The 26,289-nt window shown below is 60.8% G+C and overlaps 2 protein-coding genes across 3 annotated transcripts; one reads left to right on the forward strand and one right to left on the reverse strand.

Annotated features, from left to right (window-relative positions):
- Window positions 1-1,052: 1,052 nt before the first annotated feature.
- Window positions 1,053-19,437, reverse strand: LOC138733971 (sodium/glucose cotransporter 2-like). 2 transcript variants are annotated; one of them, XM_069881494.1, is made up of 15 exons: window positions 19,329-19,437; window positions 16,789-16,860; window positions 15,216-15,320; window positions 14,041-14,100; window positions 13,461-13,565; window positions 12,113-12,218; window positions 10,706-10,786; window positions 9,645-9,844; window positions 8,490-8,625; window positions 7,912-8,019; window positions 6,640-6,790; window positions 4,451-4,619; window positions 3,252-3,467; window positions 2,192-2,282; window positions 1,053-1,261 (listed from the first exon to the last, which is right to left on the reverse strand). In XM_069881494.1, exons 1-15 carry the CDS (start codon window positions 19,410-19,412, stop codon window positions 1,095-1,097), a joined length of 1,851 nt encoding a protein of 616 aa, XP_069737595.1. In that variant the 5' UTR covers window positions 19,413-19,437; the 3' UTR covers window positions 1,053-1,094. The 2 variants fall into 2 exon arrangements, with proteins under 2 accessions (XP_069737595.1, XP_069737596.1); XM_069881495.1 differs by having other exon boundaries at window positions 1,053-1,238; window positions 2,187-2,282.
- Window positions 19,438-21,456: 2,019 nt separating this feature from the next.
- Window positions 21,457-25,946, forward strand: PGLS (6-phosphogluconolactonase). Its single transcript, XM_069881512.1, has 5 exons — window positions 21,457-21,728; window positions 23,232-23,339; window positions 24,065-24,166; window positions 25,272-25,412; window positions 25,545-25,946. Exons 1-5 carry the CDS (start codon window positions 21,465-21,467, stop codon window positions 25,680-25,682), a joined length of 753 nt encoding a protein of 250 aa, XP_069737613.1. The 5' UTR covers window positions 21,457-21,464; the 3' UTR covers window positions 25,683-25,946.
- Window positions 25,947-26,289: the final 343 nt, after the last annotated feature.

Here is a 26,289-nt window from a genome sequence, read left to right on the forward strand (position 1 = left end):
CGGCGCAAGCGCGTCTCCACCCCGTTGGCTTGACGGGTTTATCGCTTCGTTTTACAGCTTCGTTCCACCTTCCCCTGGCCAGCTTGCCCGGAGACACGGTGTCTCCTCCAGCCCTGGAGGTGTCCAAGGCCACGTTGGATGGAGCTTGGAGCCCTTGATCCCGTGGGAGGTGCCCCCCTGCTCATGGAAGAGGTTGGAACTGGATGGACTTTGAGGTCCCTTCCAACCCAACCCATCCCACCTCCCTCTAGATGTGGTTGCTCCAGGCCCCGTCCAACGTGGCCTTCAACCTCTCCAGGGACGGAGCAGATTTGGGGCCATTTTCCTCGTATTTGAGGAGGTTTTGGTGTTTATTTTGGTTCCTTTGGGGTCCACGAGGCAGACTTGGAGCTATTTTCCTCTTATTTTGGTTTTTTTGTGTTCATTTGGGGGTCTTGGGTGTTCATGACACTGACTTGGGGCCATTTTCCTCTCGTTACGGGTTATTTTGTGTTTATTTTATGTTTATTTAGGGTCTATGAGGCAGATTTGGGGCCATCTTCATCACGTTCTGGCTTCTTCGGTGTTTATTTCTGGTTTTTTTGGGGTGCATGTGGCAGATTTGGGGCTATTTTCCTCTCATTTGGAGGTTTTTGGGGTGCCTGAAGCAGATTTGGGGCCATTTCCATTGCGTTTTACGTTTCTTCTGCGTTTATTTGGGTTTTTGGGGGTGCATGAAGCAGATTTGGGGCCGTTTTTGTTGTCGTTTGGCGTCTTTGGTGTTTATTTTGGTTTCTCTGGGGGGCACGAAGCACATTTGGGGGACATTTTCATCATGTTTTGGGTTCCTTAGTGTTTATTGAGTGGTTTTGGGGTGCACGAGGCAGGCGTGGGGCCATTTTCCTCGTATTTTTGGGTTATTTTATCTTTATTTTGTGTTTATTTGTGGTGCACGAAGCAGATTTGGGGCCATTTCCATCACGTTTTGGGTTCTTTGATGTTTATTTGGTTTTTTTCGTGGTGCACAAGGCAGATTTTGAGCCATTTTCATCGCATTTTGGCTTCTGGGGGGGGTTTGAGGTGGATTTTGGGGTGTTTCCTCCCCTTTTGGGGGTTCAGGCGAAGTACCCCCAGAGGAAGACGGCGACGGCCATGAGGATGAGGGCGTTGACGTCCACCACGCGGCTCCACACGGGGTCTTCGGGGGGCAGGGAGGGGGGCTTGGACACCACCCCCACTTCGGGGGGGCCCCCCCCCTGCTGCTGGGGCTCCGTCTGCACATCTGGATGAAAGGGGGGGGGGGGGGGAGATGAAGGATCCCGCCCCCCAACCTCTGCACCCCCAAAATCCCTGGGTTCCGCCCCCTCAATCCTCTGTGACCCCAAAATCCCTATGTCCCCCCCAAACCCCTGAGTCCCCCCCAAACCCCTGAGTCCCCCTCAATCCTCTGTGACCCCCCAAAATCCCTATGTCCCCCCCAAACCCCTAGAGCCCCCCCCTGGATCTCACAGCCCCCCAAAATCCCTGGGTCCCCCAAACTCCCAGGTCCCCCTCAAAGCTGTGTGCCCCCCGCAAACCCTCATGCACCCCCCAAAACTCTAGATTCCACCCCCCCAAATCCCCCCAAGCCCCCAGGTCCCCCCCAAACCCTGTTGTACCCCCCAAACCTCTAGCTCCCCCCTAGATCCCAGATCCCCCCAAGCCCCCAGGTCCCCCCCAAACCCCTTTGTCTCCCCAAACCTCTAGATCCCCCCTCGATCCCCCCAAGCCCCCAGGTCCCCCCAAACCTCTAGATCCCCCCTCGATCCCCCCAAGCCCCCAGGTCCCCCCAAACCCCTTTGTCCCCCCAAACATCTAGATCCCCCCAGGTCCCCCCAGACCCCTTTGTCCCCCCAAACCTCTAGATCCCACTTGGATCCCCCCAAGCCCCCAGGTCCCCCCAAACCTCTAGATCCCCCTGGATCCCCCCAAGCCCCCAGGTCCCCCCAAACCCCTTTGTCCCCCCAAACCTATAGATCCCCCCCCAGGTCCCCTCAAAACCCTTTGTCCCCCCAAACCTCTAGATCCCCCCCCTGGATCCCCCCAAACCCCTTTGTCTCCCCAAGCCCCCAGGTCCCCCCAAACCTCTAGATCCCCCCTGGATCCCCCCAAGCCCCCAGGTCCCCCCAAACTTCTAGATCCCCCCAGGTCCCCCCAAACCCCCGAACCCCACCCTGGAGGGGGACGCCGGGTTGGGGGGGGCTCTGGTCCAGGTCGATTCGGGGTTCCTGGCTGTGCCGGAGGCTGAACACGAGCCGGTGCAGCTGCAGGGGGGGAGAGCTGGGACCCCACGGCCGGGCCCCCCCAAAACCCTGCGCCCCCCAAAACCCTGGGCCACCCCAAATCCCTGTCCCCTCCTAAGCATCTCTGCCCCCCCAAACCTCTGGGTCTCATGTGTCCCCCCAATCCCCTGGGTCCCCCCAGTCCTCCCCAAACCCACTGGGTCCCCCCCAAACCCCTGGGTCCCCCCCAAAACCAATGGGTCCCCTCAATCCTCCCCAAACCCATGTGCCCCCCAAACCCCTGGGTCCCCCCAAGTCCCCTTTGCCCCCCCAAACCTCTGGGTCCCATGTGTCCCCTCAAACCCCCTGGGTCCCCCCAATCCTCTCCAAACCCCCTGGGTCCCCCCAAACCCCTGGGTCCCCCTCAAACCCACTGGGTCCCCCTCAAACCTCCCCAAATCCCTGGGTCCCCCCAAGTCCCCTTTGCCCCTCCAAACCCCTGGGTCCCCTCAATCCTCCCCAAACCCACTGGGTCTCCCCCAAACCCCTGGGTCCCCCAATCCTCCCCAAACCCCCTGGGTCCCCCCAAACTCCTGGGTCCCCCCAATCCTCCCCAAACCCCTGGGTTGCCCCCAAACTCCTTTGTCTCCCCCAAACTCCTGGGTCCCCCCAATCCTCCCCAAACCCCCTGGGTCCCCCCAAACCCCTGGGTCCCCTCAATCCTCCCCAAACCCATTAGGTCCCCCCAAACCTCTGGGTCCCCCTCAAACCCACTGGGTTCCCCCCAAACTCCTTTGTCTCCCCCAAACCCCTGGGTCCCCCCAATCCTCCCCAAACCCAATGGGTCCCCCCCAAACCCCTGGGTCCCCCCAAGTCCCCTTTGCCCCCCCAAACCTCTGGGTCCCATATGTCCCCTCAAATCCCCTGGGTACCCCCAAACCCCTGGGTCCCCCCAGTCCTCCCCAAACCCACTGGGTCCCCCCAAACTCCTGGGGCCCCCCCAAAACTGACGTGCTGCCGGGGGATGGGGGGGTGGCAGAGGGAGACGGCGATGACGATGAGGACGGTGGCGAGGAAGAGGAGGGCGGCGAAGTGCAGGTAGTGGAGGCCGCAAACCAAGGGGGGACAGCGCCCCGGAACCCCACACGACCCCGTCCCCAGAGCCACCTCGGGGACCAGACGAGCCAGACCCAGCGCCAGCCCCCCCAGGAGACCCCAAAAAGCACCCTGGGGGGGACACACACAGAGGTTTTGGGGGGTCCTGGGGACCCCAAGGCCTGGGGACCCAGGCCTTGGGGTCCCCAGGACCCCCCAAAACCTCTAGGACCCCCCCTAAAATGCACCCTGAAGGCCTTGGGGGCACCAGGAACCCCCAAAACCTCTGGGACCCCCCCTAAAATGCACCCTGAAGGCCTTGGGGTCACCAGGAACCCACAAAACCTCTGGGACCCCCCCCTAAAATGCACCCTGAAGGCCTTGGGGGCACCAGGAACCCCCAAAACCTCTAGGACCCCCCCTAAAATGCACCCTGAAGGCCTTGGGGGCACCAGGAACCCCCAAAACCTCTAGGACCCCCCCTAAAATGCACCCTGAAGGCCTTGGGGGCACCAGGAACCCCCAAAACCTCTGGGACCCCCCCTAAAATGCACCTGGAGGGGGCACCCAGGCCTCATTTTGGGTCAGTTGTGCCTTATTTTGGGTTGATTTGGGGTTATTTTAGGGAATTTGGGGGTGTTTTATCTGTTTTTAGGCCAGTTTGGGGTCATTCGTCGTCTTTTTGATGTCGCTTGAGGGGTTTCAGAGTAATTTTGGGGCATTTTTGAGGTGATTTGGGGAACTGAGGGACCATTCGGGGGCATTTTAGACTCATTTGGGGTCAGTTATGCCTTATTTGGGGCTGGTTTGGGGGTTATTTTAGGATTTGATGTTATTTGGGGCCAATTTGGAGTTATCCACCGATACTTGACACCATTTGGGGACATTCCAGACTCATTTTGTGGGGTTTGAACTCATTTGGGGCCGTTTTAGTGTCATTTAGCTCCATTTTAGCGTCATTTGGCTCCATTTTAGCCTCATTTGGCTCCATTTTAGCCTCATTTGAGGTTGGTTTGCAGGGATTTTAGGGCGCTTGGGGCTCATTTTGAGGGATTTTTGTCTGGTTTGGGGCTGATGTGGGGTTACTTGGCCCCCCAACCCCCTTCCAAACTCACGGGCTCGTTGACGCGGGGGACGAAGATGGCGAGGAAGAAGACGGCGGCCACGGGGGGGGCCAGGTAGCTGGCGATGGCCTGCATGTAGTCGAAGAGCTGCCCCCCCTGCGCCGCCTCCACCACCGGCAGCCAGGCCAGGCTCAGCCCCACCATCAGCAGGATCCACAGCCTGCGCCGAACACGGGCTCTGGGTCCCCCCCTTTTGCCCAGATCCCCGGTTGCCCCACTGGCTGGGTTGACCTGAGCTCCGGAACGCCTGGGTCCCCCCCAATTCCTGGATTCCCTTTGACTTTGACCCCTGGGTGTCCCCCCCAGACCCTGGAACCCCTAATGCCTGGGTTGACCTGAGCTCCAAAACGCCTGGGTCCCCCCCACATTCCTGGATTCCCCCCCAGTTCCTGGATTCCCTTTGACTTTGACCCCTGGGTCCCCCCCCTAGACCCTGGATACCCCCTTGACTGGATTGACCTGAGCTCCGGAACACCTGGGTCCCCCCCACATTCCTGGGTCCCCTTTGACTTTGACCCCTGGGTGTCCCCCACCCAGACACTGGCTGGGTTGACCTGAGCTCCCGAACGCCTGGGTCCCCCCCACATTCCTGGATTCCCTTTGACTTTGACCCCTGGGTGTCCCCCACCCAGACACTGGCTGGGTTGACCTGAGCTCCTGAACGCCTGGGTCCCCCCCACATTCCTGGATTCCCCCCCAATTCCTGGGTCCCCTTTGACTTTGACTCCTGGGTGTCCCCCCCCAGACCCTGGAACCCCTATTGCCTGGGTAGACCTGAGCTCCAGAACGCCTGGGTCCCCCCCACATTCCTGGGTCCCCTTTGACTTTGACCCCTGGGTGTCCCCCCCAGCAGACCCTGGCCGGGTTGACCTGAGCTCCTGAATGCCTGGGTCCCCCCCACATTCCTGGATTCCCCCCCAGTTCCTGGATTCCCTTTGACTTTGACCCCTGGGTCCCCCCCCTAGACCCTGGATACCCCCTTGACTGGATTGACCTGAGCTCCGGAACACCTGGGTCCCCCCCACATTCCTGGGTCCCCTTTGACTTTGACCCCTGGGTGTCCCCCCCCCAGACCCTAGCTGGGTTGACCTGAGCTCCGGAATGTCTGGGTCCCCCCCACATTCCTGGATTCCCCCCACATTCCTGGATTCCCTTTGACTTTGACCCCTGGGTGTCCCCCACCCAGACCCTGGCTGGGTTGACCTGAGCTCCTGAACGCCTGGGTCGCCCCCACATTCCTGGATTCCCCCCCAATTCCTAGGTCCCCTTTGACTTTGACCCCTGGGTCCCCCCCCAGACCCTGGATACCCCCTTGACTGGGTTGACCTGAGCTCCGGAACGCCTGGGTCCCCCCCACATTCCTGGGTCCCCTTTGACTTTGACCCCTGGGTGTCTCCCCAAGACCCTGGCTGGGTTGACCTGAGCTCCGGAACATCTGGGTCCCCCCCCCCAAAATTCCTGGATTCCCCCCCCCCAGAATTCCTGGATTCCCCCCCAATTCCTGGGTCCCCTTTGACTTTGACCCCTGGGTGTCCCCCCCAGACCCTGGAACCCCTATTGCCTGGGTAGACCTGAGCTCCAGAACACCTGGGTCCCCCCCACATTCCTGGATTCCCCCCACATTCCTGGGTCCCCTTTGACTATGACCCCTGGGTGTCCCCCTCAGACCCTGGAACCCCTATTGCCTGGGTAGACCTGAGCTCCGGAACGCCTGGGTCCCCCCCCCAAATTCCTGGATTCCCCCCCAATTCCTGGGTCCCCTTTGACTTTGACCCCTGGGTGTCCCCCCCCCAGACCCTGGCTGGGTTGACCTGAGCTCCCGAACGCCTGGGTCCCCCCCAAATTCCTGGATTCCCCCCCAATTCCTGGGTCCCCTCTGACTTTGACCCCTGGGTCCCCCCCCAAGACCCTGGATACCCCATTGACTGGGTTGACCTGAGCTCCGGAACGCCCGAGTCCCCCCCCAAACCCCTGGGTAACCCCAGATTCCTGGGTCCCCCCCAAAAATCCTGAGTCCCCCTCGACCTTGACCCCTGGATGTGTCGTCCCACTCCCTCCAGACCCTGAATCCCCTATGGCCTGGGTTGACCTGAGCTCCCAAACACCAGGGTTCCCCCCAGACCAGCATGACCCCATCCCCGGTCCCGGGGTCCCCCCCAAATCCAGGGTCCCCCCCAAACCTTCCGGCCAGCAGGAGGTGCCGGGGCCCGGCGTGGGGCCGCAGGCGCTGGTAGATGTCGAGGGTGAAGATGGCGCTGGCGCTGGCGAAGATGGAGGCCAAGGAGGACATGAGGGCGGCCAGGACCACCGCCAGCATCAGCCCCCGCAGCCCTGGGGGGACACGGCGTGTCGGGACGGGGACCCCCCGGCACCCAGCAGCCCTCGGGTACCCCACTAGTAGCCTTTAGTAATGACCTAATAGCCCATTAATAGCCTTTATTAGTGCCCTAATAGCCCACTAATGGAACTAATAGCCCCCAATAGCCTTTATTAGTGCCCTAATAGCCCACTAATAGAACTAATAGCCCACTAATAGCCTTTATTAGTGCCCTAATAGCCCACTAATAGCATTAATAGCCCCCTAATAACCTTTATCAGTGCCCTAATAGCCTTTATTAGTGCCCTAATAGCCCACTAATAGAACTAATAGCCCACTAATAGCCTTTATTAGTGCCCTAATAGCCCACTAATAGAACTAATAGCCCACTAATAGCCTTTATTAGTGCCCTAATAGCCTTTATTAGTGCCCTAATAGCCCACTAATAGCATTAATAGCCCCCAATAACCTTTATCAGTGCCCTAATAACCTTTATTAGTGCCTAATAGCCCACTAATAGCATTAATAGCCCCCTAATAACATTTATCAGTGCCCTAATAGTCCACTAATAGGATTAATAGCCCTAATCCCACCCTAACAGCCCCTAATCCCCATTAGTCACCACTAGTCAGACCTAACCTCGCCCCAATCATCACTAATCCGGACCCAACCGGCCTTAATCTCGCTCCAGTCAGTCCTAATCCCACCCCAACCAGCCTTAATCTCGCCTCAATCAGCCCTAATCATCACTAATCCCAACCGAACTGGCCTTAATCTCAATCTAATCAGTCCTAATCCCACCCCAACCGGCCTTAATCTCAATCCAATCAGTCCTAATCCCACCCCAACCAGCCTCAATCATCACTAATCTCGCTCCAATCTACCTTAATCTCACCTCAATCAGCCCCAATCATGGCTAATCCCGCCCCAAGAGGCCCTAATCCCGCCCCAAGAGGCCCTAATCCCGCCCCAAGAGGCCCTAATCCCGCCCCAAGAGGCCCTAATCCCGCCCCAACCGGCCCTAATCCCGCCCCAACCGGCCCTAATCCCGCCCCAACCGGCCCTAATCCCGCCCCAACCGGCCCTAATCCCGCCCCAACCCCCCGCTAATCCCTAATCTGCACCCGTCCCGTACCGGTGGGCAGCAGGGCGAGCACGAGGCGGGGGTAGGCGACGTTGGAGCAGCCGGCGGGGCTGCCGCAGGCCCGGCTGCAGCGCTGGGCGTCCGCACAGCCCACCACGCCTGGGGGGGGAGAAGGGGGCGGGGCCTCAGGGAAAGGGGGCGTGGCCAGGGGAAAGGGGGCGGGGCCTCAAAGGGAGGGGTAGGCAGCAGGGAGAGGGGCTAGGACAGTGGGAAGGGGGGAGGGGGCGTGGCCAAGGAAAGGGGGCGTGGCCTCAGGATATATTAGTGAAATGGGCGTGGCCTCGTGTTAAAGGGGCGTGGTTAAGGGATGGGGCGGGGCTAAGGGGGAGGCCATGCTGGGTGGGTCAGTGGTGGCCATATTGGGTGGGTGGTGGCAGCCATGTTGGTGAGGTCAGGGTGGGGGTGGGGGGGCACTAGTGGCTCTATTGGTGTGTGGCGGCCATGATGGTGAGGTCGGGGGGGGGGGGTGGTGGCCATATTAGGAGGCCTAGTTCGGCGGCCATGTTGGTGAGGTCAAGGCAGTGCGGGTGTACTGGGGGGGGTACTGGGAGCACTGGGAGGGCACTGACCGGGGAAGAGGACGCGGGCGGCCATGCCGGGCAGCACCATGAGGAACATGGGCAGCACCTTGAGGTACCCGCAGAGCACGCAGCCCGCGCGCACCTGGGTTAGAGAGCGGCCGGCCAGGCAGCGCTGCACGATCACCTGGCACCAGTCACACCAGTAAGAACCAGCGACCCACCAGGGACCCACCCGTGCTCACCAGGGACCCACCCGTGCTCACCAGTAGGCACCAGGGACCCACCAGTGACCCATCAGAGACCCACCAGTGATCACCAGGGACCCTCAGTAACCACTAGGGCCCCACCAGTAAGCACCAAGGACCCACCTGTGATCCCCAGGGACCCACCAGGGATCACCAGAAAGCACCAGGGACCATCAATAACCACAAGGAACCCACCAGTTACAACCAGTAAGCACCAGGGACCCACCAGTGACCCATCAGAGACCCACCAGTGATCACCAGTAAGCACCAGGGACCATCAGTAACCACCAGCGACCCCAGTAAACACCAGTAAACACTAGGGACCCACCCGTGACCCATCAGGGACCCACCAGTGATCACCAGTAAGCACCAGGGACCATCAGTAACCACCAGGGACCCACCAGTAACCACCAGTAAGCACTAGGGACCTGCCTGGGATCACCAGGGACCCCCCAGTGATCACCAGTAAGCACCAAGGATCCACCAGTTAATATTGGTGACCCACCAGTGACCACCAGGGATCCACCAGTGACCACCAGTAAGCACCAGGGACCCACCAGTGACCCCCCTCCCCCATCACGGCCGCCCTCCCAACCTCACCAGTTACACCAGTGACCCCCAATCCCATCCCAGTTCCCCCAGTCTGACCTGGTCCGTGCACCAGTACCACGCGGAGATGATGCCCAGTCCCAGTATGAGCCCAGGTCAGGGTCCAGTGCTCCCAGTGCCCCCAAATCCCCTCCCAGTCGCTCCCAGTGCCCGCTAACTCCCTCCCAGTTGCTCCCAGTGCCCCTGAGCCCCCTCCCAGTGCCCCCTAACACCCTCCCAGTTGCTCCCAGTGGCCCCGAGCCCCCTCCCAGTGCCCCCTAACACCCTCTCAGTTGCTCCCAGTGCCCCCGAACCCACTCCCAGTTGCTCCCAGTGCCCTCAAGCTCTCTCCCAGTGCCCCCAGTCTGACCTGGTCCGTGCACCAGTACCAGGCGGAGATGATTCCCAGTCCCAGTATGAGCCCGGGCCAGGGCAGGTCGCCGGCGCTGGGGTCTCGCAGGAGGTGGAAGGCGTCGGGGCGGGGGCGGCCGCAGGGCCCCGTGGTGTTGGGGGGCAGCGCCAGGGGGTAGCGCTGCACCAGCCCCTCGTAGCCCCCCACCGCCCCCAGCGCTGCGCCACACACCAGTAAGGACCAGTACGGACCAGTACGGGCCGGCAGCGGGCCTTGCGGAGGCTCAGAGTGCCTTCCCAGGGCTCCTATTGCCTCCTCCCAGTGCTCCCAGTATAGCCCAGTAGGGCCACGTGCCTCCCTCAGAGCTCCCCTTCGAGGTCCAGTACCAGTACAGACCAGTACAGACCAGTACAGACCACTACTGGGCATTGAGGAGGCCCCATGTGCCTTCCCAAGGCCCCCATTGCCTCCTCCCAGTGCTCCCAGTATAGCCCAGTGCCTCCCCCTAGTTCTCCCTCCCAAGGTCCAGAATGGATAAGGACCAGTAAGGACCAGTATAAACCAGTATGGCATTCCAGCACCTTCCACTGTACTCCCAGTCTCCTCCCAGTGTCCCCCCCCACTGCCTTCCCAGTTCATTCCAGTCCATCCCAGTGCCCTCAAGCCCCCTTTGAATCCCCTCCCAGTCCCTTCCAGTAACCCAAATCCCTCCCAGTCTCTCCCACTCACTTTCCAGTAAATTCCAGTCCCTCCCATTCACATCCCCATCCCTCCCAGTACCTCCCATTGACCTCCCAATCCCTTCCACTCCTCTCCCAGTCCCTCCCAGTATATTCCAGTACCCCCTGGTCCCTCCCATTCATCTCCCAGTCCCTTCCACTCCTCTCCCAGTCCCTCCCAGTATATTCCAGTCCCTCCCAGTCCTTCCCATTCACCTCCTAATCCCTCCCACTCGTCTCCCAGTCCCTCCCAGCCTACTCCAGTCCCTCCCACTCCCCTCCCAGCCCCGCCCCCTCCCCTCCCCCCGCCCCCCAGCCCCCTCCCAGTGCTCCCAGTGCTCCCAGTGCTCCCAGTCTCACCGTATCCGGCCAGCACGGAGGCCCCGGCGATGATGATCAGACTCTGCACCAGGTCCGCGTACATCAGCGCCGCCAGCCCCCCTGCACAGGGGCCTCAGACATGGACACGCCCCCTCCCCTGGACACGCCCCCTCCCCAGGACACGCCCCCTTCCTAATGGACACGCCCCCCTCCAAACACCCTCCAATCCAGTGGATGAGACACATATAGCCACGCCCCCTTCCAGAAGCCACGCCCCCTTCCAGAAGCCACGCCCCTTCCAGAAGCCACGCCCCCTTCAGAAGCCACGCCCCCTTCCAGAAGCCACGCCCCCTTCCAGAAGCCACGCCCCCTTCCAGAAGCCACGCCCCCCTTGACACCCATCAATATAACGAGACCTACAGAGCCACGCCCCCTTAATTAGGCTACACCCCTCTCATTAGGCCACGCCCCCGGTGGCCACCCCAATCCATTTGACAAGACCCACAGAGCCACGCCCCCTCAGTAGACCACGCCCCTCATTAGCTCACACCCCCTCGTTAGGCCATGCACCCTCGTTAGACCATGCACCCTCGTTAGGCCCCGCCTCTGAATAGGCCACACTCCCTCGTTAGGCCACGACCCCTCATTAGGCCACGACCCCTCATTAGGCCACAACCCCTCATTAGGCCATGCCCCCTCATTAGGCCACACCCGCTCGTTAGGCCATGCACCCTCATTAGGCCACGACCCCTCATTAGGCCACAACCCCTCATTAGGCCATGACCCCTCATTAGGCCACACCCCCTCATTAGGCTACGACCCCTCATTAGGTGATGACCCCTCATTAGGCCACGCCCCTCCATTAGGCCACACCTCATTAGGCCACACTCCCTCATTAGGCCACACTCCCTCATTAGGCAACGAACCCTCATTAGGCTACGCCCCTCATTAGGCCACACCCCCTCATTAGGCCACACCCCCTCATTAGGCCACACCCCCTCATTAGGCCATGTCCCTCATTAGGCCATGTCCATTCGTTAAGCCACACCCCCTCATTAGGCCACACCCCCTTAGGCCACGCCCCCATCGACTGACCACGCCCCCTCTCTAGCCACGCCCCCTTCCGGTGCAGCCCCTTGGCCACGCCCCCTCCCAGTGCCCTCCCAGTGCCTCCCAGTCCCCTCCCAGTGCCTCCCAGTCCCCTCCCAGTGTCCCCAAACCCCATCCCAGTGCCCTCCCTGTCCATCCCAGTTCCTTCCAGTCCCTCCCAGTCCCTCCCAGTGTCCCCAAACCCCATCCCAGTGCCCCCCCAGTCCCTCCCAGCGCCCCCAAACCCCATCCCAATCCCTCCCAGTCCCTCCCAGTCCCCCCGAACCCCCATCCCAGCGCCCTCCCAGCCCCTCCCGGCGCCCCCAGCCCCGCGGCTCCCAGTGCTCCCAGTCTCACCAGTGACGGTGTAGACAGCGGTGACGCCCAGCAGGGCCCCCACGGACGCGTACAGGTCCCAGCCCAGCGCCTCGCGGATGAAGATGGCGCCCGAGTACATGTCCACCTGCCCCACGGCCACGCACGCCCCGTGGGCACCCCACGGCCACCCCAGGGGCACCCCCACACCCCATAGGGACCCCCACACCCCATAGGGACCCCATAGGAACCCCCAAACTCCATAGGGACCCCCCAACCCCATAGGGACCCACCAACCCCATAGGGACCCCCAAACCCCATAGGGACCCACCAACCCCATAGGGACCCCCAAACCCCATAGGGACCCACCAACCCCATAGGGACCTCTTAGGAACCCCCCAACTCCTTAGGGACCCCCAAACCCCATAGGGACCCCATAGGAACCTCCCAACCCCATAGGAAACCCCCAAACCCATGGGGACCCCCCAACCCCATAGGGACCCCATAGGAACCCCCCAACTCCATAGGGACCTCCAAACCCCATAGGGACCCCATAGGGACCCCCACAACTCCATAGGGACCCTATAGGAACCCCCCAACTCCATAGGGGCCCCCAGCACCCATAGAGAACCCCCAAACCCCATTGATCCCCTATTGATCCCCTCTGGATCCCCTACAAATCCCCTCTGGATCCCTTATCAATCCTCTATGGATCCCCTATTGATCCACTATGATCCCCCATCAATCCCCTATGGATGCCCTATTGATCTCTTGTCGATCCCCTATGGATGCCCTATCGATCTCCTATCAATCCCCTATCGATCTCCTATCGATCTGCTTTTGATCCGCTATGGATCCCCTTTCGATCCTCTATCAATCAGCCATGGATCCCCTATGGACCCCTTATCGATCTCCTATCAACCCCGTATTGTTCTGCTATGGATCCCCTATCGCTCCCCTGAGGATCCCCTATGGGCACCCTATTGGTCTCCTATTGATCCCTTATCGATCGCTTATTGATCCCCTATGGATCCCCTATGGATTCCCTATCAACACCCTATGGATGCCCTATTGATCTCTTCTCGGTCCTCTATCGATCTCCTATTGATCCCCTGTCAATCCCGCACGTATCCTCTATTGATTCCTTATCGATCCCTTATCGATCGCTTATTGATCCCCTATGGATCCCCTACGGATTCCCTATCAACACCCTATGGATGCCCTATTGATCTCTTCTCGGTCCTCTATCGATCTCCTATTGATCCCACATCAATCCCCCAGGTATCCTCTATTGATTCCTTATTGATCCCCTATCGATTCCCTATCGATCCTGTATCGATCCCCCCCTGGATCCCCTATCGATCCCCTATCGATCCCTATAGATCCATACGGAGATCTTGGTGCTGATGTAGAGGACGAGCGAGAGTCCCGCCAGGCAGAGCCGGATCCGCGTCCGCCCGAACCGCAGGGACAGGTACTGGGGCATCGTGGACACCTGCGGGACTGGGCTGGACTGGGAGGGACTGGGAGGGACTGGGAGGGACTGGGAGGGGGCTGAGGGAACTGGGATGGGAGCTGGGGGCTCTGGGAGGAACTGGGAGGGGGGTTGGGGGGGACTGGGGAGGACTGGGATGGGGGTTGTGGGACTGGGAGCTGGGAGGGACTGGGATGGGGGTTAGAGGGGACTGGGAGGGACTGGGATGGAGGTTGGTGGGGACTGGGAGAGACTGGGATTGGGGTTGGGGGGTACTGGGGGGGACTGGGATGTGGGTTGGGGGCATGGAGAGGGACTGGGAGGGGGTTTGAGGGCACTGGGAGAGAGTGGGAGGCACTGGGATAGTGGCTGGGGGCACTGGGAAGGACTGGGAGGGACTGGGAGGGACTGGGATGGGGGTTGGGGGCACTGGGGGGGACTGGGAGGGGGGCTGGGGGCACTGGGAGGGTGAAGGGGGGGGTTGGTTCCCACTCACCCCCGCGAGCCGATAAATGGGGACAAAAACCCAACCGAGCAGCAGGACGATGAACATGGCCTGGGGGAGGGGGGGACAGGGCTGGGGGGCTGGAGCTGTGGGGCAGGGGGCAGGATCCGTGGGGCAGGGGGGCAGGATCCATGGGGCAGGATCCATGGGGCAGGATCCATGGGGCAGAATGTGTGGGGCTGGATCTGTGGGGCTGGATCTATGGGGCAGGGGGGCAGGATCCATGGGGCAAGGGGGCTGGATCTATGGGGCAGGGGGGCTGGATCCATGGGGCAGGATCTATGGGGCTGGATCTATGGGACTGGGTGGCAGGATCCATGGGGCAGGATCCATGGGGCTGAGGGGCTGGATCTGTGGGGCAGGGGGGCAGGATCCATGGGGCAGGGGGCAGGATCTGTGGGACAGGGGGGCTGGATCCGTGGGGCAGGGGGGCTGGATCTGTGGGGCAGGGGGGCAGGATCCGTGGGGCAGGATCCGTGGGGCAGGATCCGTGGGGCAGGATCCATGGGGCTGGATCCATGGGGCTGGGGGGCAGGATCTATGGGGCAGGATGTGTGGGGCAGGATGTGTGGGGCAGGATCCATGGGGCAGGGGGCTGGATCTGTGGGACAGGGGGGCTGGATCCGTGGGGCAGGATCCATGGGGCTGGATCTATGGGGCAGGGGGGCAGGATCCATGGGGCAGGGGGCAGGATCTGTGGGACAGGGGGGCTGGATCCATGGGGCAGGGGGGCAGGATCCGTGGGGCAGGATCTGTGGAGCAGGATCCATGGGGCTGAGGGGCTGGATCTGTGGGGCAGAGGGGCAAGATCCGTGGGTCAGGATCCATGGGGCTGGATCTATGGGGTAGGGGGCAGGATCTATGGGGCAGGATCCATGGATCAAGGGGGCTGGATCTGTGGGGCAGGGGGCAGGATCCATGGGGCAGGATCTATGGGGCAGGATCTATGGGGCAGGATCTAGGGGGCAGGATCTAGGGGGCAGGATCCATGGGGCAGGATCCATGGGGCAGGATCTATGGGGCAGGATCTAGGGGGCAGGATCTAGGGGGCTGGATCTAGGGGGCAGGATCCATGGGGCAGGATCTATGGGGTCAGGGTCTCGGGGTCAGGCGCCGTGGGTCAGGCCGCGGGGTGGGATGTGTGGGTCGGGCCGTGGGTCACTCACGCTCCACTCGAAGCCCCCCACGGCGAGCCCGCCGGCCGCCCCCGTCCCCGCCAGCCCCACAAAGTGCCCCGACCCGATGTTGCTGGCGAAGAGCGAAGCCCCCACCTGCCCCACGGCGACCCACGGCGTCAGCCGCCGCCCCCCGCGGGGACACACACACACCCCACAGACCCCATAGAGACCCCACAGAGACCCCAGAGACCCCACGGGGACCCCATAGGGACCCATAGAGACCCCCCAGAGACCCCATAGAGCCCATAGAGACCCATAGAGACCATGGCGACCCCATAGAGACCCATAGGGACCATGGAGACCCCATAGAGACCCATAGAGACCCATAGACCCCATAGAGACCCCACAGAGACCCACAGAGACCCCACAGAGGTCATAGTGACCCACGGAGACCCATAGGGACCCATAGAGCCCATAGAGACCCCATAGACCCCATAAAGCCCCATAGAGACCCCATAGAGACCCCATAGAGACCCATAGACCCCATAGAGACGCCACAGAGGTCATAGTGACCCACGGAGACCCATAGGGACCCATAGACCCCATAGAGACCCCATAGACCCCATAGAGACCCCATAGAGCCCATAGAGACCCATAGGGACCTATAGGGACCATGGAGACCCCATAGAGACCCATAGGGACCCATGGAGACCCTATACAGACCCCATAGAGACCCATAGAGACCCATCAAGATCCCATAGAGACCCATAGAGACCCCATAGAGATCCGTAGAGATCCGTAGAGACCCATAGACCCTATAGAGACCCCATAGAGACCCATCAAGATCCCATAGAGACCCATAGAGACCCATAGACCCCATAGAGACACATAGAGACCCCATAGAGACCCTATAGAGCCCATAGAGACCCCATATAGACCCCATAGAGACCCCACAGAGACCGATAGAGACCCCAGAGACCCCATATAGACCCCATAGGGACCCATAGAGACACATAGAGACCCCACAGACCCCACAGAGACCCACAGGGACCCATAGAGACCCCATAGAGCCCCATAGAGACCCATAGAGACCTAGAGACCCCATAGAGACCCACAGAGACACATAGAGACCCATAGACCCCATAGAGACCCCATAGAGACCTAGAGACCCCATAGACCCCATAGAGACACATAGAGAACCATAGACCCCATAGAGACCCATAGAGACCCCATAGAGACCCCATAGACCCCATAGAGACCCCATAGAGACCCCATAGAGACCCCATAGACCCCATAGAGACCCCATAGAGACCCCATAGAGACCCCATAGACCCCATAGAGACCCCATAGAGACCCCATAGACCCCATAGAGACCCCATAGAGACCCCATAGAGACCCCATAGAGCCAATAGAGACCCCATAGAGACCCCATAGAGACCCCATAGACCCCATAGAGACCCCATAGAGACCCCATAGACACCCCATAGGGACCCCATAGACCCCATAGGGACCCCATAGAGACCCCATAGAGCCCATAGAGACCCCACAGAGACCCTATAGAGCCCATAGTGACCCATAGAGACCCATAGAGACCCATAGTGCCCCATAGCGCCCCACTCACCGGGCCCCACCCCATGCTCTGCCCGGCCAAGAAGTACCCGCTGATCGTACGGCGGGTGCCGCGGCGCAGGGACTGCAGGGAGACCAGTACGGACCAGTACGGACCAGTACAGACCAGTACAGGCCAGTACGGACCAGTACGGACCAGTACAGGCCAGGACCAACCAGTACCAGGCCAGTATGGAACAGAATAGGCCATTAGAGACCAGTACAGACCAGTAAAGACCAGTGTGGGAGCAGTATAAACCAGAGCACTATAAACCAGTATGGACCAGTATAAACCAGTATGGATCAGTATAGACCCGTATGGATCAGTATAGACCAGTATGGAACAGAATAGGCCAGGACAAACCAGTACAAACCAGTATATGGAACAGACCAGTGCAGTACAGACCAGTGCGTACCAGTATGGGACCAGTAAGGACCAGTTTGAACCAGTTTGGTACCAGTATGGGGACAAAGACCAGCAGTGTGGACCCCAGAGCTCCCAGTCTGGCCCCCAGCGCTCCCAGTATGGCCTCAGTGCTCCCAGTATGGCCCCAGTAATCCCAGTATGGACCCCAGTTCCCCCAGCCGGGGTCCCCCAGTGCTCCCAGTGCTCCCAGTATGGCCCCAGTGCTCCCAGTCTGGGCCCCAGTGCTCCCAGTCTGGGCCCCAGTTCTCCCAGTATGGCCCCAGAGCTCCCAGTATGGCCCCAGTGCTCCCAGTATGGGCCCCAGAGCTCCCAGTCTGGACCCCAGAGCTCCCAGTATGGCCCCAGTGCTCCCAGTATGGCCCCAGTGCTCCCAGTATGGGCCCCAGAGCTCCCAGTATGGGCCCCAGAGCTCCCAGTATGGCCCCAGTGCTCCCAGTATGGCCCCAGAGCTCCCAGTATGGCCCCAGTGCTCCCAGTATGGCCTCAGTGCTCCCAGTATGGCCCCAGTGCTCCCAGTATGGGCCCCAGTGCTCCCAGTCTGGACCCCAGAGCTCCCAGTATGGGCCCCAGAGCTCCCAGTATGGGCCCCAGAGCTCCCAGTATGGCCCCAGTGCTCCCAGTATGGGCCCCAGTGCTCCCAGTCTGGACCCCAGAGCTCCCAGTATGGGCCCCAGAGCTCCCAGTATGGGCCCCAGTGCTCCCAGTATGGCCCCAGAGCTCCCAGTATGGCCCCAGAGCTCCCAGTATGGGCCCCAGTGCTCCCAGTATGGCCCCAGTGCTCCCAGTATGGCCCCAGAGCTCCCAGTATGGGCCCAGTGCTCCCAGTATGGCCCCAGTGCTCCCAGTATGGGTCCCAGTTCCCCCAGGCAGGGTCCCCCAGTGCTCCCAGTGTTCCCAGTATGGCCTCCAGTGCTCCCAGTATGGCCCCAGAGCTCCCAGTATGGGCCCAGTGCTCCCAGTCTGGACCCCAGTGCCCCCAGCCGGGGTCCCCCAGTGCTCCCAGTGCTCCCAGTATGGCCCCAGAGCTCCCAGTATGGCCCCAGAGCTCCCAGTATGGCCCCAGTGCTCCCAGTATGGGCCCCAGAGCTCCCAGTATGGCCCCAGAGCTCCCAGTATGGCCCCAGAGCTCCCAGTATGGGCCCCAGAGCTCCCAGTATGGCCCCAGAGCTCCCAGTATGGCCCCAGTGCTCCCAGTATGGGCCCCAGAGCTCCCAGTCTGGACCCCAGTGCCCCCAGCCGGGGTCCCCCAGTGCTCCCAGTGCTCCCAGTCACTCATTAACCCTGCGGGCAGCGGCCATGACGACCCCGACCCCTTTGGGCCCCATTGACACCCCCCCCCGGGGCATTGTGGGTAAAATGGGGGGCGGGGGGGTCAGGAAACAAGGGGGGGCACTTATGGGGCAGGGAGGGGGCACTTGTGGGGCTGGGGACTCACTTATGGGGCAGAGGAGTCACTTATAGGGCTGGGGAGTCACTTATGGGGCAGGAGGAGTCACTTATGGGGCTGGGGAGTCACTTATGGGGCTGGGGAGTCACTTATGGGGCAGGAGGAGTTACTTATGGGGCAGTGATGGAGAACTTATGGGGCTGGGGAGTCACTTATGGGGCAGGGGAGTCACTTATGGGGCAGGAGGAGTCACTTATGGGGCTGGTGAGTTACTTATGGGGCAGAGGGGGCACTTATGGGGCTGGAAGTGTCACTTATGGGGCAGGAGGAGCCACTTATGGGGCTGGGGAGCCACTTATGGGGCAGGAGGAGTCACTTATGGGGCTGAGGAGTCACTTATGGGGCAGGGAGGGTCACTTATGGGGCAGGAGGAGTTACTTATGGGGCTGGGGACTCACTTATGGGTCTGGAAGAGTCACTTATGGGGCAGGAGGAGTTACTTACGGGGCTGGGGACTCACTTATGGGGCAGGAGGGGTCACTTATGGGGCAGGGAAGGTCACTTATGGGGCAGGAGGAGTTACTTATGGGGCTGGAAGAGTCACTTATGGGGCAGGAGGCGTCACTTATAGGGCTGGGGAGTTACTTATGGGGCTGGTGAGTTACTTATGGGGCAGAGGAGTCACTTATGGGGCTGCGGAGTCACTTGTGGGGCAGGGGGGGTCACGTATGGGTCTTACCCAGAGCCCCACGGCGATGACGAGGCCGAAGTAGGCGGCCGTGACCCCCAAGTCCCAGGCGGAGGCTCCCGGCGCCGGCTCCATCGCTGCCCCACGGCCGCCCCACAAGTGCCCCCCGGGGCCAGGGGAGGCCCCGCCCCCAGCACGCTCGGCTGCCCCCCGCCAGCCCCCCCCGAGCACACTGGGGCCTACTGGGGCATACTGGGGGCATACTGGGGGCATACTGGGTTAGACTGGGGGCATACTGGGGCATACTGGGCCATACTGGGTTAGACTGGGGGCATACTGGGGCATACTGGGGCATACTGGCTCATACTGGGGCATACTGGGTTAGACTGGGGGCATACTGGGGGCATACTGGGGCATACTGGGGCCATACTGGGGCATACTGGGCCATACTGGGGCCATACTGGGGCCATACTGGGGCATACTGGGCCATACTGGGGCATACTGGGGCCATACTGGGGCATACTGGGCCATACTGGGGCCATACTGGGGCCATACTGGGGCATACTGGGCCATACTGGGGCATACTGGGGCCATACTGGGTTAGACTGGGGCCATACTGGGCCATACTGGGGGCATACTTGGGCCATACTGGGGCATACTGGGGTCATACTGGGGCCTACTGGGTTAGACAGGGGGCATACTGGGGCATACTGGGCCATACTGGGGCATACTGGGCCATACTGGGGCATACTGGGTTAGACTGGGGTCATACTGGGGCCATACTGGGCCATACTGGGTTAGACTGGGGTCATACTGGGGCATACTGGGCCATACTGGGGCATACTGGGGCATACTGGGGCATACTGGGTTAGACTGGGGTCATACTGGGGCATACTGGGCCATACTGGGTCATACTGGGCCATACTGGGGCCATACTGGGTCATACTGGTTCATACTGGGGCCATACTGGGCCATACTGGGCCATACTGGGGCCATACTGGGTCATACTGGGCCATACTGGGGCCATACTGGCTCATACTGGTTCATACTGGGGTCATACTGGGTTCTACTGGGCCATACTGGGTCATACTGGGGCCACACTGGGTCATACTGGGCCATACTGGGGCCATACTGGGTCATACTGGTTCATACTGGGGTCATACTGGGCCATACTGGGCCATACTGGGTCATACTGGGGCCATACTGGCTCATACTGGTTCATACTGGGGTCATACTGGGCCATACTGGGCCATACTGGGTCATACTGGGGTCATACTGGGTTCTACTGGGCCATACTGGGTCATACTGGGGCCCAACTGGGTCATACTGGGGCCACACTGGGTCACACTGGCTCATACTGGGGTCATACTGGGTTATACTGGGGCCATACTGGGGCATACTGGGTTAGAGTGGGGCCAAGCTGGGTTATACTGGGGACATACTGGGTCATACTGGGGCCATACTGGTTCATACTGGGGTCATACTGGGCCATACTGGTTCATACTGGTTCATACTGGGGTCATACTGGGCCATACTGGGCCATACTGGGTCATACTGGGCCATACTGGGGCCATACTGGTTCATACTGGGGTCATACTGGGCCATACTGGGCCATACTGGTTCATACTGGGGTCATACTGGGGTCATACTGGGCCATACTGGGCCATACTGGTTCATACTGGGGTCATACTGGGCCATACTGGGCCATACTGGGGCCATACTGGGGTCATACTGGGTTATACTGGGCCATACTGGGCCATACTGGGCCATACTGGTTCATACTGGGGTCATACTGGGCCATACTGGGCCATACTGGGCCATACTGGGCCATACTGGGGCCATACTGGGGTCATACTGGGTTATACTGGGTCATACTGGGCCATACTGGGCCATACTGGTTCATACTGGGCCATACTGGGCCATACTGGGGCCATACTGGGCCATACTGGGCCATACTGGCTCATACTGGGGTCATACTGGGTTATACTGGGCCCAGTATGAACCAGCAGCGGGGGCGTCGCCTGGCAACCGGGGGCGTGGCCTGAGACCCGAGTGGGCGTGGCCTCAATCAGGGGGCGTGGTCACCGCTGGGGGCGTGGCTTGGGGCGCGCCCGTCTCTCCTCTCTTCCCGCCCTTCCCTTCTACGTCACTTCCGGCGCGCCCCCCGCGGCCACTTCCGGCGCGGCCATGGCGGTGTCGGTGTTCCCGTCGCCGGCGGAGCTGGGGGCGGCGCTGGCGGCGCTGGTGGCGGCTCGAGGGGCGGCGAGGGCCGGCGAGGGCCGCTTCTCGCTGGCGCTGTCCGGGGGGAGCCTCGTGGAGCTGCTGGCGAGGCACCTGCCGCCCGCGCTGCGCCGCCCCGGGGGCCCCGCGGGGGAGCCCTGGCTGCTGGCGCTCTGCGACGAGAGGGTGGCGCCCGGGGACAACCCGCACAGCACCGCCAGAGCCTACCAGGTGCCGCACTGGGTTATACTGGGGCATACTGGGCCCACACGGGGGCATACTGGGCCCGCACAGGGTTATACTGGGGCATACTGGGCCCACACAGGGTTATACTGGGGCATACTGGGCCCACACAGGGTTATACTGGGGCATACTGGTCCCGCACAGGGTCATACTGGGGCATACTGGTCCCAAACAGGGTCATACTGGGGCATACTGGGCCCACACAGGGTCATACTGGGGCATACTGGGCCCACACAGGGTCATACTGGGGCATACTGGGCCCACACAGGGTCATACTGGGGCATACTGGGCCCACACAGGGTTATACTGGGGCATACTGGGCCCACACAGGGTCATACTGGGGCATACTGGGCCCACACAGGGTTATACTGGGGCATACTGGGCCCACACAGGGTCATACTGGGGCATACTGGGCCCACACAGGGTCATACTGGGGCATACTGGGCCCACACAGGGTTATACTGGGGCATACTGGGCCCAAACAGGGTCATACTGGGGCATACTGGGCCCACACAGGGGCATACTGGGCCCGCACAGGGTTATACTGGGGCATACTGGGCCCACACGGGGGCATACTGGGCCTGCACAGGGTTATACTGGGGCATACTGGGCCCACACAGGGTCATACTGGGGCATACTGGGCCCACACAGGGTCATACTGGGGCATACTGGGCCCACACAGGGTTATACTGGGGCATACTGGGCCCACACAGGGTTATACTGGGGCATACTGGGCCCACACAGGGTCATACTGGGGCATACTGGGCCCACACAGGGTCATACTGGGGCATACTGGGCCCACACAGGGTTATACTGGGGCACACTGGGCCCACACAGGGTTATACTGGGGCATACTGGGCCCACACAGGGTCATACTGGGGCATACTGGGCCCACACAGGGTTATACTGGGGCACACTGGGCCCACACAGGGGCATACTGGCCCATACTGGGTTACACTGGGGCCATACTGGCCCAAACTGGGGCATAATAGGTTATACTGGGCCCATACTGGGTCGTACTGGCGCAATACTGGGCCCGTACTGGGTCATATGGGGTTATACTGGCCCATACTGGGTTACACTGGGGCCAGACTGGCCCAAACTGGGGCATACTGGGCCCACACAGGGTCATACTGGCCCAAACTGGGGCAAACTGGGTTACACTGGGGCAATACTGGGCCCATACTAGGTTATAGTGGGCCATACTGGGTTACACTGGGGCCATACTGGCTCAAACTGAGGCATACTGGGCCATACTGGCACAATACTGGGCCCATACTGGGTCATACAGGGTTATACTGGGGCATACTGGGCCCACACAGGGTCATACTGGCCCATACTGGGTTATACTGGGCCCATACTGGGTCATACAGGGTTATACTGGGGCATACTGGGCCCACACAGGGTCATACTGGCCCATACTGGGTTACACTGGGGCCATACTGGCCCAAACTGGTCCCTACTGGTTCTTACTGGTTGGCACTGGGGCAGGAGCGGCTGCTGCCGCGGCTGCCGGAGCCGGCGCCGACGCTGCTGGTGCCGAAGGCCGAGCTGGGCCCCGAGGACGCCGCGCGGGACTACGGGCAGCGGCTGCGGCAGGTACCAGTGCCCCCCCCCAACTGGGACCAGTGCCTGTTACTGGGCCCCACTCCCATCCCCATTACTGGTCCCATCTCCAGTCACCTTTACTGGTCCCATCCCCGTTACTGGTCCCCAGTCCCTGTTACTGGTCCCATTTCCAGTCACCTTTACTGGTCCCAGTCCCATCCCCGTTACTGGTCCCCAGTCCCCGTTACTGGTCCCCAGTCCCTGTTACTGGTCCCATTTCCAGTCACCTTTACTGGTCCCAGTCCCATCCTCATTACTGGTCTCACTCCCATCCCCGTTACTGGTCCCCAGTGCCCGTTACTGGTCCCATTTCCAGTCACCTTTACTGGTCCCCAGTCCCGTCCCCATTACTGGTCCCACTCCCATCCCCGTTACTGGTCCCCAGTCCCTGTTACTGGTCTCCGGTGCCCATTACTGGTCCCAGTCCCATCCCCGTAACTGGTCTGCAGTCCCTGTTACTGGTCCCCAGTGCCCGTTACTGGTCCCATTTCCAGTCACCTTTACTGGTCCCAGTCCCCGTTACTGGTCCCCAGTCCCATCCCCATTACTGGTCCCATCCCTGTTACTGGTCCCCAGTCCCTGTTACTGGTCCCATTCCCACTGCTGTTCCCAGTGCCATTACTGGTCCCAGTGCCCCCCTGCTGCCGTTCCCAGTGCCGGTACTGGTCCCAGTGCCATTACTGGTCCCAGTCCACCTTCCCCCCGGCTTCCCACAGGCCTTCCCGGGCGCGGCCGTTCCGGAATTCGACCTCCTGGTGCTGGGACTCGGCCCGGACGGACACACGGCCTCGCTCTTCCCCGGACACCCCCTGCTGCAGGTGAGACACAGGCCACCTGGCCCCACCTGGCCCTCCAGCCCCTTCCCAGCCCCGTTCCCCTCCTTCTCCAGATGTTCTCCAGCCCCTCCATGTCCCTCTCGGAGCGAGGGGCCTAACCCTGAGCCCAGGATTCCAGGTGGCAGGTTCTCCACGGGGCAGATTTCCAGCTCCTCCTCCCTAAGCCTGGAGTTTCATGGGGTTGGAGGGACCGTGGTGCAGGATGCGGCACTTGACCTGGTTGAACCTCATCCCGTTGACCTTGGCGCATGGATCCAACCTGTCCAATCCCTCTCTAGACCCTTCCTGCTCTCCAATCCATGGATCCAACCTGTTCCAACCCTTCCGCAGACCCTTCCAACCATGGATCCAGCCTCTCCCGATCCCTCTTTAGATCCTTCCTGCCCTCCAACCCATGGATCCAACCTCTCCAATCCCTCTGTAGACCTTTCAACCATGGATCCAACCTCTCCAATCCCTCTGTAGACCCTTCAACCATGGATCCAACCTCTCCAATCCCTCTGTAGACCCTTCAACCATGGATCCAACCTCTCCAATCCCTCTGTAGACCCTTCAACCATGGATCCGACCTCTCCAATCCCTCTGTAGACCTTTCAACCATGGATCCAACCTCTCCAATCCCTCTGTAGACCTTTCAACCATGGATCCAACCTCTCCAATCCCTCTGTAGACCCTTCAACCATGGATCCAACCTCTCCAATCCCTCTGTAGACCCTTCAACCATGGATCCGACCTCTCCAATCCCTCTGTAGACCCTTCAACCATGGATCCAACCTCTCCAATCCCTCTGTAGACCCTTCAACCATGGATCCAACCTCTCCAATCCCTCTGTAGACCCTTCAACCATGGATCCGACCTCTCCAATCCCTCTGTAGACCCTTCAACCATGGATCCGACCTCTCCAATCCCTCTGTAGACCCTTCAACCATGGATCCGACCTCTCCAATCCCTCTGTAGACCCTTCAACCATGGATCCAACCTCTCCAATCCCTCTGTAGACCCTTCAACCATGGATCCAACCTCTCCAATCCCTCTGTAGACCTCTATTTTCCCACTTTTCCCATTTCCTTCTCCCCCTTTCCCTTAGGAAACGGAGGAGATCGTCGCCGCCCTCACCGACTCCCCGAAGCCGCCTCCGGAGCGGGTCACGCTGACGCTGCCGGTGCTGAACGCGGCACGAACCGTGGTTTTCGCCGTCACGGGCGAGGAGAAAGCTCCCGTTGTCAAGGTCGGACTTGAATCCTTCATCTCTGGGCGGGAAAAGCTGTGGCGTCCGGGTTTCCCAGTTGCCGAAGGGCCCCTGGGTGCCGATTCCGGGTCCTTGTCCTCGCTGGACTCCGTTCTCCTTCTCTCCCAACAGCGAATTTTGGAAGGGAACGAGGAGAACCCCCTTCCGGCCGCCCGCGTCCGTCCAGCCGCCGGCGAGCTCCTCTGGTTCCTGGACGAGGCGGCAGCCAAGGAGTTGACCATCCCGGTGGAGAGACATTCCGGTTTGTAGAGACGTTCCTGGAGGAGAACGCTGTGAGGAACAACCGCCGGCTCAACGTTCTGGACCAAGGGCACCACGAAGCCGGCATTCCAGACCAAGAACTCCACCAATCCGATGTTCTGGGCTGAGAACACGATGTTCTGAGCCGAGGACACCACGAAGCCGGCATTCCAGACCAAAACCACCATCACCGACCCAACGTTCTGGGCCGAGAACATCATGAAGCTGATGTTCCAGGCCGAGAACGCCACCACTCTGATGTTCTAGGCCAAGAACACGATGTTCTCAGCCGAGGACACCATGAAGCCGGCATTCCAGACCAAGAACTCCACCACTCCGATGTTCTGGGCCGAGAACATGATGTTCTCAGCCGAGGACACCAGGAAGCCGGCATTGCAGACCAAGAGCTCCTCCACTCCGATGTTCTGGGCCCAGAACACGATGTTCTCAGCCGAGGACACCATGAAGCCGCCATTCCAGACCAAGAGCTCCCCCAATCCGATGTTCTAGGCCGAGAACACGATGTTCTGAGCCGAGGACACCATGAAGCCGGCATTGCAGACCAAGAGCTCCACCAATCCGATGTTCTGGGCCGAGAACACGATGTTCTGAGCTT

Source organism: Phaenicophaeus curvirostris, unplaced genomic scaffold (genome assembly GCF_032191515.1).
Source record: "Phaenicophaeus curvirostris isolate KB17595 unplaced genomic scaffold, BPBGC_Pcur_1.0 scaffold_51, whole genome shotgun sequence".
NCBI classification, from domain to species: Eukaryota; Metazoa; Chordata; class Aves; order Cuculiformes; family Cuculidae; genus Phaenicophaeus; species Phaenicophaeus curvirostris.